This window comes from Peromyscus californicus, unplaced genomic scaffold (assembly GCF_007827085.1).
Source record: "Peromyscus californicus insignis strain IS unplaced genomic scaffold, ASM782708v3 Scaffold_6__1_contigs__length_162567912, whole genome shotgun sequence".
Classification (NCBI taxonomy): domain Eukaryota; kingdom Metazoa; phylum Chordata; class Mammalia; order Rodentia; family Cricetidae; genus Peromyscus; species Peromyscus californicus.
Window position 1 is genome coordinate 80,039,733 of NW_026294584.1, and position 12,272 is coordinate 80,052,004.

The 12,272-nt window shown below is 36.3% G+C and overlaps 1 protein-coding gene across 3 annotated transcripts in view; it reads left to right on the top strand.

The window, feature by feature from the left end:
- Positions 1-12,272, top strand: part of Grid2 (glutamate ionotropic receptor delta type subunit 2) — a 1,427,031-nt gene that overhangs the window by 714,764 nt on the left and 699,995 nt on the right. For all 3 annotated transcript variants that reach the window (XM_052719853.1, XM_052719854.1, XM_052719852.1), the window contains exon 3: positions 23-307. In XM_052719853.1, the coding sequence (XP_052575813.1) occupies positions 23-307 (285 nt within the window). The remainder of the gene's footprint in view (positions 1-22; positions 308-12,272) is intronic.

The following is a 12,272-nucleotide window of genomic DNA, read 5'->3' on the forward strand; positions in this document are numbered from 1 at the left end:
GCATTGCTGTGCTCTCTTGCAGCCTGTGAACTCATGAACCAGGGCATCTTGGCCCTAGTCAGCTCCATTGGTTGCACATCAGCTGGGTCCCTGCAGTCTTTGGCAGATGCCATGCATATTCCACACCTCTTCATTCAGCGCTCAACCGCTGGGACCCCAAGAAGTGGCTGTGGTCTCACCCGGAGCAACAGGAATGATGACTATACTCTTTCAGTTCGTCCTCCTGTCTACTTGAATGAAGTCATCCTAAGAGTAGTCACAGAGTATGCATGGCAGAAATTCATCATCTTCTATGACAGTGAATATGGTAAGTGTCTGTGATCTGAAGAGTTTCATAAGGTGATGTCTGCATGAGAAACAACTTCATTAAATCCTCAAAGTTATTAAAGAACTTACTAATCATTTATGGTTTCTTGTTTCTAATATATCTCACAGCATCAAACAAACAGAACTATTTTAAATGCTATTAGCTCATTCTTTGTATTTAATATCTTTGAAGTAAAATGTAAATATAAATACCAATTGGAGTGTATAACACATACCAGTTATCCCAGCTCTTGTCAGGCTGGGGGAAAGGATGGAGAAATCAAGGCCAGCTAGGGCTACCTAGCAAGATCTTGTTTCAGAAATAAATAAATAAATAAATCTGAACCTATCACTCAATGTAAAATTCACATTACTTGAGGGTCACAGAATAAGAACTAAGAGACTGACATGAATAAAAGAAACAAAAACAATATGGACAAGAGCTGGCTTGTACAAGCCTGGAACTCTGGTGGGGTGGTGTAGTCTGAATACAATATACCTTGAATTTTCAAATAATGAGAAGTTAAAAAGAGAATACTATCCTTTAGAAACGCATAACTCTGTGATGATGGTGGTGATGATGGTAATGAAACCATGGGCAGATCTTAGAGCACTGATGTAAAGATAACCTCTTTTTATCTATTGGCTAAAAGAAATTTGACAAACTTGTTTAGACACTTGTTTTGACCTTACTATTTATTTAATGTTCTACCCATCATAGTTGATGAAAGTAGAAAATATTCTCCGCATGTTTTATGCAATACGAAGTTTTACAAAAACTAGAACTCGTCTGAATGAACATTTCAGATTTCCGCTGTAGCACACAGTTTCCCAGAGTACACTGTAATATGAGGAGGAAACAATTTGTCTCAAAATCTTTACTGGTGATACATAAACACATTAAGAGGAACTAATATTTTTATTTAAATCATTTTTCTGAAGCTCTTCCTTTTCTAACTGAGGCTAAAGCTCTTTGAATGCAGTTCTCCCCTTATTTGTATGAGTAGGGAGAGAAGTAACTGGAACTGGATAGGATCTAATGAGGATAAATAAACCCCCAATGAAGAATTCATTTAGAAATGCGTTTCCTTTGACGATTCAAAAATGTGGTTCTTCTGAGTCTTGTTTTTCCATTTTTATTAACAGAATGTTTTTCTTGGCAAATAAGTAAATAAGCGTGGAAAACAAACAAACGTTTAGCGTGATCCTTTCTTCTCACAATGGGGCTCCGTTGTGAGAGACACAGTGGAGACAGCCAAGTGGGCAGCAGAGCAAAAGCAGCAGAGCTGAGAACCAGCAGGTTGGCAAAAATCTGTCCAGCAGTGAAGGGCAGCCCCCTGGGGCTGGCCAGGAAGGGGACGGGAGCAGTTATATTTGGCCCTAAATAGTCAAAGTAGCCTGGCCTTTTGGCTGCCAGAATAATCCCATTGAATTCAATGGGCAAATTACAGGCAAAGTCTGTAGACTCTCCAGAAAGACACTTTTTTGTATCCAAGATGGAAACCAGTATTTCTGTTGCTTAATTCACATTACTTAAGGGTCACAGAATAAGAACTAAGAGATTGACGTGAATAAAAGAAACAAAAACAATATTGAAAACAATTGACTCACACAAGCCTAGATCACTGGTGGGGTGGTGTTTAAGCACAGTGATGGTGAGTGTCTCTAGAGCCTACATGCACTGCCTTCGTCTGATTTGTCCCTTAGATTGCGCTCATTTTCAACTTTAAATGGTATTCACAGTCTCGGATCAAGTGTAAGCTGAAATAACAAATGTCTAAAATCCAGATCTTTAAGGGAGAAAACACTCAGTCCAATAAAATTAGCAGCAGAAAAGTGATTTTTTTTTTTTTTTTGATGAAGATACTTTCTCGGCGTTAGAATGGGAAATTTACCCTTTGATTGTAAAAGTCTGTAGAATAGAAAATTACTTATTATCATTTATTTCTAAATCCTGTGAGAATTATAGATGGGTTCTTACAAGAGAAGACACTTTCATTATTGATGAGCTGAATGCTGTCTTGAAAGTATCCATTTAGCACACAGGCTAAGTCTTTTACCACACGTGAGGTCCTTCATGCTTCTTTAAATGCCTTGGAGTGAATAAGGAGCTGTAACCGCACAAAGGGTGATTGGGTTCCCGTTTAAACACAAGGTTTATTTTAGGAATAAAAAAGTAAAACAATTTCCATCTATTCTGCTGATAAACTTGCTTTTTATAATTTATTTGGAGTCATTAAAAATGGCCCTACCTCTATCATCAGAATTATTTCCAATAATACCATTATTTAATATAAGAAAATTGTCTTTTGATGTTTACAATAAATCCTGTTAGTAAAAAAACTAGGCTGGGATCCAAGACAAACAGCAAGCTCCCAGAGATCTTGTATAACTGGAAGATGGCTAATATGCTCACATCCAGTCATCAGGGACATCCTTCTAAGTGGATTAAACTTGACTTTTATCCTGATTATCAGGAATTGGTTTCATTAATGAATGAATTAGGTATCATTGGTGGATGGAATCAGGCAGCATGCTGGGGTACAAGGTGATTGGAGGTATAGTTTACTTAGAATTATGTGTGTGTATGTTTGTATTATTTTAATATATGTGCATTATATAAAAATATATGTGGATATATACACATATATCTTTCAGAGAGAGAGAGGGAGTGTTGTGTGTGTGTGTGTGTGTGTGTGTGTGTGTGTGTGTGTGTGTGTGTGTTTTCTAGGCTTCTATATCTAGTTGATTAGTGGAGTCCTTTTACTCAGAAGTAGCTAATCATGATTAAAGGTAGCCTAACAAAGAAAATTCACATCACTGATTCTAAGTAAATGGATCAAAAAGAATCTGACAAGTATGGAAACTTTATTTGAGGGGATTAATTAAAGCCTTTTTTTCTCCAGAAGGCTTGAAAGGAGGCTGTGTTGTTGAGCTTTCAGTACTATGCCATGTGTTAAATATCTGCTCTTACTTCTTAGTGCATTACAAAGTATGAGTTTTGCAGAACACACGTTTCCCTTTAAATATTAAAAACCTTGCAGTCAAGAAAAGAGGAAACTTGTTTATATGTCTCTTGAAAGAGGAAACAGTGGGTTAAGTTCTCAATGAGGAAATGTTGGTGTTGTACATTAGTGCAGACTTTAATTTTGGCAGCAGGTTTCCTGGGTAGACTTTGATCTCAGTTACTGCTTTAGTGAGGCAGCATCTGTAGGAAACAGCTACTTCAATGGAGAAAAATGTCATCAAGTCTTAGAGCAACTGAAATACTAAAAATAGCTCATTTTTATTCGCCAGGACCTAGAATAAGTACTTTATATTGTATCATTTAATGTTCTCAGCAGCCAAGAATGAAATAGCAAAGGCTGCTAGAGAATGTTTTCTATATGCAGCCACTTTGCTAAATTCTTCAAACATATGCATTATCTAATAAAAGACACCGGTTAATATTACTAGTATTTTTACAAAAGAGAAAACATGAGGTAATGCAATGTCAAGCAACTTCAAAATAAGTTGAGAAGCCCAGATGCAATCATCAGGTGTCTCTCCATTATTCTTGCTCTAGACCACTTGTGTATTTGACATTATAGAAATAGAATAAGATTAATTTCTAACAAATTTCCAAAAAACAAGTTTACTGATTGACTGTATAGAATTATCTTCATTAAAGAGAAATAATGACTGTAAGCCTGCAGAATGCATAAGTATTATAATGATGTAAAGGGAAAATATACTATATTTTAATTAGGAAAATTTGATGATTATTAGAAACAGGAAAACAGAATAGTAATTGGGCTAAAATAATCTAGTCAATCATTATCAAGAGTAGCTGATTAGACACACTAACCATTGTCACAGACCAGAGAGGATCCTAACTCTCAAGAAAGAGCAAGCAGTATGAGTCTTGTGTTAATGCAATGACATCAAGCCCCCCAAGGTCTGTGAACTAAAGAAATTCAATGGATATGCTGTGGGCTTACATACAATAAGGGACCTTCATGTCCTTCTACCTAGTGAGAGCATCTGCTGTCACGTTATGCAGTACCACAAGAGCTTCTTAGAGCATGGCTGTCACCATATCCCTCCTTTTTTTTTTTTTTTTTTTTTTTTTGGTTTTTCGAGACAGGGTTTCTCTGTGTAGCTTTGCGTCTTTCCTGGGACTCACTTGGTAGCCCAGGCTGGCCTCGAACTCACAGAGATCCGCCTGGCTCTGCCTCCCAAGTGCTGGGATTAAAGGCGTGCGCCATCACCGCCCGGCATATCCCTCCTTTTACACCTGTAGCCACTACCAATTTTATCATGCATGGAATAGAAATCCCTCTAATCTGAATGACAGAAATTAAGATCAAATCCATTAGATTTTTCTCACAACACTTTCTGATAAGACTGCAGTCAACTCTTTAATGAGCAGAATAAACCCCAATAACAATCAGACTTTCAAAAGTTGGATGGCATTTTCCTTAAACTCTTGTATATACCTTTCCATGGGAACAAAAGCATTCAATCCAGGTACAATAGATTTACTTGTGATCACAGAGACTCCACTGCCCACAAAAACAAAGCCTGTGATCTATAATGACCTTTATAGATGTAGACAGTGGGTTGAAGCCAAATAGACTGACCTCCAACATTGAAGTGCTACCTTTAATTATGTCAATTAGATTAAAGGGAATGTTTCCAATTGGACTTCTCCAATTGTAGGGAAAATTGAGCACAAAATTTGTAGAGATTGTTCTACAAACTTCTCCCAAATAAATAAGGGTAGCTTAACTTTAGAGGGGTTTCATTAATGTATATCACTGTTGGCTGCTGCTTACTTCAGCACTTGAAGGTATCTTAAGATCATCCCCAAGGTGCAAGTCCAATGCCTTCAAGAGGGTGATGACCTGGAAGTGCATGTGCTGTTTCTAAAGCATGTGAGATCGATTCAGAAGGGACATAGACCTTTGGGACCAGCAATCTTGCCTCCTTGCCAGTTTAGAATACTCAAGATTCTCAATTTATATAAAATAAATTCTGCTGTTAATTAAAGGAAACTTCTTGAATTTATTTGATATAATTTTTGCCCTGATTGTCCACTTCAGGGCCAGAAAGCTATTGTTGGGCCTGATACTTCTTTTAATAAAAAACGTTCTTTGGAACATAGTCATGTTCATTTCCTAGTGTGTTGCCCTTGACTTCTTTCAAGCTACACTAGCATGGTTCAACAATTATATCAGAAATAGCCTAAATATGTCATAATTTGTGTCCCAGGCCACTACTCTGATGGTCTTCTTATATCCCACATGCAGGAAGAGAATTGTGACAGAGGAATTAAAGGGGTATCAACAGGTATCCTACATGGGCAAGGATGCATTCCCTGCTGTTTTCAATAGACTCATTGGTTAGATTACAAGAATAATGGTAGAAGTGTGGTGGGGCTATCTGGTAGAGAGTGGAGGTTCCAGCAGTCAGCTAAATTTAAGCACGTATCCAGTTTGGGGAAGCTGTGCCAGAGCTTTTTCTTGTGAAGAAAAATCCCAAAGTCATTTTTAAAGAAGAATGTTCATGCCTTTGCCAACTCTGGAAGCTGGAGTTGCCTTATTAAATATTAGAACTGTTTTCTCCATATTTCCAGAAACCTGGAGTACCCCGTTCTGATAACAATGACTTTTGGCATTTATTTCCAACAAGAACTGCAGGATATTTCTGGAAAAAATTAGAAAGTGATTATATTGCCTATTCTGGTCTACATGGGTCATTAGAAAAGGACTTTGCCAGCTGTGTACTCAAAAAATGCTCATGACCTCTGTGAACCCAGCTAAAAACTCTGGAAGGCTGAGGGAACATTTAAACTTATATCACCAGATTTCCATCTAGTCCAGCAGCCCTGCATGCTCGACTTGAGAAAATAATGTTGTACGCAAGCAAGGTCATCATGGAATCTTGAGTATGACAAGCAGGCCTAAATTATCCCACACTGCTTTTGTGTTGATGTTACCCAGATAAGGCCAAAGTGGCACACTTCCTCTTATGAAATGGCTGTGTTAAATGTACAATCTGCTTTGGTGTGAGCACCATAAAGAGGTAGAAGTCATATTTTTGAGTCAGTGTTTGAGGAGATTATTTCAATATCCAATATTTCCAGAATATTAGGTACTTAAAGATCCATCAATTGCTGGACTATTAGACAGTTATCTAGTGCTTTGAACACACCTTTTTAAGATTTCAAATTATTAAATAAACTAAAAACAGGACATAGATTACTAGTTTCAAAGGATGTGATGGCAGTGCCTAATTCATCTAATCATCCTGGAGCAACTCATTCAGGTTTTTCTCAGAAGCAGACAGAAGTCCAAAATAGTCAGTTCCTAAGAAGGGAATGATGCAGTGTGATGTAGCTTTTTCTACCAGGAGACCAGAGGGAAAGAAAAAGAAAAAAGACCCTCTAACTTCAGGAGGAACTAAAAATTCATTGGTGTGAATGCTCCTGAATTTTGTTCACAAACTGCTGTAATATTGCAGTCAGAGCCATTATCAACTTGTTATACTGAAATATCTAAAAATTTTGTCATTCATTTTACAATGAATGATTAACTTATAAACAATAAAATGCAAATATGTTTTCAACTAAGAATACTAAGGATGGGTTCCCAGCACTGAGAAGAGGAAGTGGACATGGACTTGCACCCCTAACCAAGAAGCTATTTACTGTTGTTCCCATCTTGCAAAGGAAAAACTAGTTTTCTTCAAGGTAGTCTCACTAGGAATGTCAACCACACTGCAGGGTAAGTCCCATGCTCAGGAGCAGATGGCAAACACAAGATGAAATCCATGGTATTTCTGTAGACCTTTTAATCTCATATCGCTTTGCTGGGACATTTTTCTCTCTTATTGGCCTTGTGACAGTATACTTGGGTTCCAGTTTTGTGTATTTGTGCAAGTGGGTTTTTTTGTGACCCTGAGTTCGTTTTTTCTACTGTTTGTTTGTAAAGAGAGAGAGAGAAAGGCTGTGCAGTTGGGTGAGTATGGGTGAGTAGAGAGAATCTAGGAGGAGTTGAGAGAGAAGAAAAGCATGATCAAAATATATTATATGGAATTTTTTTCAATTATAAAAAGACAAAAATCACATGCAATAGTAAGTGATAGAAATTTTTTTCTTACAAAATTAGTTAAAATAAATGTATTTATGAGTAAAAAAATCTATAAGATGTAGATTTATTTTCAAACAGAAAATTCTATGAACAGTTTACTTGTGATAAAAATATGGTTTTCAATAAGAAAGTAGGATAAAATGTTTAAAAAGTATGTATGAAAGAGCCAGGGGGCAGTGGAATACACCTTTAATACCAGCACTCAGGAGGCAGAGCCAGGCGGATCTTTGTGAGTTTGAAGCCAGCCTGGTCTACGGAGTAATTTCCAGAACAGGTATCAAAACTACATGGAGAAACCCTGTCTCAAAAAACCAAAGGAAAAAAAAGTATGAAAGCAAGACTGGTTATTCTGTCATCTTCAAATTTAATAAAACAGAATTTTATTTTTTAAATACATTTGAACACCTCAGTTCTTTTTCCCATTTAATTCTTTTTATGCATTAATGTGTTATTATAAAGAACTTACAAATGAAAACACACATAGCAACATTAACCAGATCCACTATCTACACATCTCAATTAACTTCCAAACAGTCAGAGTAATCACTCTGAAGCTTTGGAGCTTCACATTGGATTTTAAGCTTTCACAATCAAATATATTTTTGTGCACTTATCTACCACCAAAAACTGAAATTTTTGTGAGAGCTGAAACTAAAACAATAATTAACTATTTACTTTATATCCTTTTTATGATTCAGGTGCCCATTACTTACTTTCATTGAGTCCTTCTTCATCAGCTAATATTATCCTTTCTTGTTCTTTTTAATGTTATACTCTGCCAAAATGCATGTCTGTTTATCTAAATCAATCAATCTCTCTCTATATATTAATTATTTATGTATATTATTTGAAGCTTTTTATTTGTTATTTTTAGATCTATTTGTATTTTATGTATATTGATGTTCACCTGCATATATATATATGTGTGTGTGTGTGTGTGTGTGTGTGTGTGTGTGTGTATACACCACATGCCTGGTGCCCACAAAGGTTGAATACCTGGAACTGGAGTTACAGATGGTTCTGAGCCACCATGTGGGTACTGGAGATTGAACCTGGGTCCTCTCTAATAACTACAAGTGTTCTTAACTACTGAATCATGTTTCCAACACACACACACACACACACACACACACGGCTATAATCCACATTTGAGGGGTAACATGTAATTATTTTTCCTAAGATTGTGTGACCTCCCTCAATAATAGTCATTCTAAGTTTATCCATTTTCCTGGAAATTTTGTGATTTCATTTTTCCCTGGGGCTGGAGTATTCCATTTTTATATGTGTACTGTATTTTCATTATCCATTCATCTGTTAATGAACAACTAGGTTGGTTCCATTTATATGAATCTTTACCATAACTCCTTCATCATTCTGAAAATTATAGACAAATCTCCATGAAGTGTCAGCAAAACAAAGTACTATAGAATTGAACAAATCAAGTAGCATGAGCAGAAATACATAGTATCTAACACTTATATGTGCAGAACAACTTCCACTTCAGGAAATCATAACTCCATTATTTGCACACTACTCTGCATAGTGAAAACATTCATTTAATAATGCAAATTAAGGTTCAGCCCACAGTTAGGTGACTGGGGTATGTAAGCAGGGTCCTTCATTTTGAAATGAAGATTAGGTAACAGTCTTCACTAATACATTCCTGAGTCATGATCTTTATTCCATGGAGAGTTGGTGTAGATTTAATCAGGGCCCCTAGGATGGACACTTTCCTCTTAATTGATTGCAAATGTTTATAATCGCCCCAAGGATGCTTTCAAATGTCTGATAACTATAATAAACTTGACATTCTCTCCCAACAGCCTGAAAGCTGTTGATTAGTCACTGGCTACTTTCCAGCCTTTGGTTCCCTCATTTACTCCAGCCTGCATCAATAAGCATGCAATTAATCTAAGCAGTTTACTGAACCATCCCTTTGCATTAATATATATTATGTCAAATGGGTAAAAAGAGTATATTCACCTATTCAGGATTTATACATCCATGATTTGTGCTTTAAAAATATTTCTCAGCTTTACTGTAGAGGTGGTTTCCATAGTAAAAGATGGCAGCCTTATATGCCCAAATGACAAGTTCCTGTCAAATGTAAATGTTCAAAGTTAGATCATAATTGCCAGGCTCTGTGTGTCAAAGCCCAGCACAGCATGTTATTATCTTTACTTTTTAAATTTATATAAAATAAAAATGCCAAAAAAAGTGCTACATGACTCCAACGAATTTTTGAGTTAAAAGTTCTTTTAAAATGAAACTTTTTAAATTGCCTGATGGTTAAAAGCCTTGTCCCCCGCCTCCCAGAAGTAGACACAGAGAGCATACTTTGCTATTCAAATATTGGGAAAAAAATCTGTTCTGGTTTATGATATATTTCACATATTCAGCACTAAGCTGTGTTCCAATTTGTAAAATGAGAAAGCAGGAGAAGAAAGTCACAAGGTCCTGCATTTTAATTTTAAAGCTTAGCATGCTGTCATAATTTTAGAAACGCCATGCTTAGCCAGTGCCATACTGAAGTCTTCCTGCTCAAATTGAGGTCTTCAATGCATTAAGCGATCAGAATGATTAAATATCTTCACCTACTCAAAGGAGAAGATGAATAGAGGAAAAATTAAGCATGAAAAGGTTACAGAAATTTTGTCTTATATTATTCAATATTTTAAATGTATGAACACAATGATGAGAGTATAAATTGCTATTTTGATATGTTTCACAGACATCCACTATATTTAGTTAAGTTGGTAATTTACTTTGAAAAAGAACAATACTGCTATATTTCTCAATCAGTAATTGGTTCAGTGCTATCATCAGATGGTATAGACCACACTTCCCAACGGGACAAGAGCTGTTCTGTTTTGCTCACCACTTTCTTCAAGAACGTTCCACAGTGACTGGCACACAGTAGGCCAAGACTACCAAGAAAGTGATCTACTTTGATATGGATGACTGATTCAGGTTCTACCAAAGTGGATCATAAACACAGTATCCTATTTTCTCATATTTCTAGTTTCTTCTTAGGGTTCCTTTAGAACCATAAATTAACATTAAATTCTGGTATTAAATATGACTAGTCTACTTTATTATAGATGACTTTTGCTAAGAAGATTAAAATTAATCCTACTTTAGAGATAATAATGTCATTGTTTTACAAGATTTGATAAAATGAATCATTAGCCTCCAATTATCCATTACATCATAGAGGATTACATGGGAAGATAGCCTAAGTAGGTAACGTAATTTGAGTGCCAGAGAAACTGATAGTGCATAAAATATTATGAAGATGATATTGCTTATTTATTTGTTTGTTTACTTATTTATTCTATTTAGACTTTTTGAGGAAAAGTCTCTTTATAGGTCTTGGCGTTCAGTTTCTGACTCATTTACACAGGCTACAGCTGAATTTGAGAGCCTCTTCCTCAGCCTCCCATGTGCTGGAACAGTAGAAATGTGCCATGATACCTGGATTTTCTTAGAGTATTTGATTGAAAGACAAAAGATAGATAGATGATGGATAGATAGATAATTGATAGGTAGATAGATAGAAAGATAGATGATAGAGAAATAGATGATAGATAAATGCATATATGATAGATGGTAGACAGACAGATAGATAGATAGATGATAGACAGACAGACAGATATAGATAGATGGATGATAGAGATCACTAACATTCCTATTAAGGACTTTTTTCTATTTTTTAAATTTGGAGAGATGATAAACAGACAGACAGATATAGAAAGATGGATGATAGATCACTAACATTCCCATTAAGGATTTTTTTCTTTTTTTTTTAAATTTCCACAGCAAGTATAAATATAAAAGCAGAAGTTTTGTCTGAGGTTACTAAAGACTTGATAACAGAAATGTGTATCGCGTGGAAATCTGAAGCCTAAATAACTGCATTCATATTTTACCCACTCTCATTTTTTATGCAGAAACCTAGTACTCATGTGAAATATAATAAAGTTGTGGATGTTTGCATATGTAGGATCACACTTCCCTGAAGCTTTTGCTGCTCTGTTGCAGTGACTTCATCAGGCACTATACGATTAAAGTGTGATTTTGATTTCTGTTCGTTCTCCTTGTAAACTGGAAGCACCTCAAAGACAGGAACCAGCCATGCCTTCCTCTTCATCACCAAATTACTTGGGCTGTGGTGTGTGTGTGTGTGTGTGTGTGTGTGTGTGTGTGTGTGTGTGTGTGTACACGCGCGTGTGTGCTTGCGTACGTATATGACATTAGTCAAACACTAAAAGTTAAAGCTCCCTTGCTACCTTCTGTTCCTTCATTTCTGCTTCTTCCTCTTTTTCTTACCCTCTTCCTTCTCTTTTAATTTGTAACTGACTGGTGGAGTTTTGCTCTAGATAGGGAACAGGCTGGCTTTCTGTTTCACTTGTCTAGCCAGATCCTCTGACTCTTGTAGTCATAAAACTACATCATTACAACCAGTGCACAAGAAAAGCCATTCATTTACATTATGGCTTTCCTCAGTTTCAGTTGTTTTGTAAGAACCCAGGACTCAGGCTGACTAGCCTGGGAGCATAGGATTATTAGGGGTAGAATGGAGAAGGCTGGACACATGTGAAAGCAAAAGATGAAGCCAGGGTTATTTCTTATGTAAAAAATGGCATCTTGCTCTGTGAAGAGAACTCAAACACTGAGAAAATGAAAACAGGAGACATCAATTATGAAAGTGATTCCAAGTGAACAGAGCTGTACTGTAGAAGCAATTTACCGACCCAACCCTGGTTTTCTGACATCAAATGCAGTGTGTCTCCCTGACACAAAGAAATCGTTTCCAAAAAGAAAAATAACAAG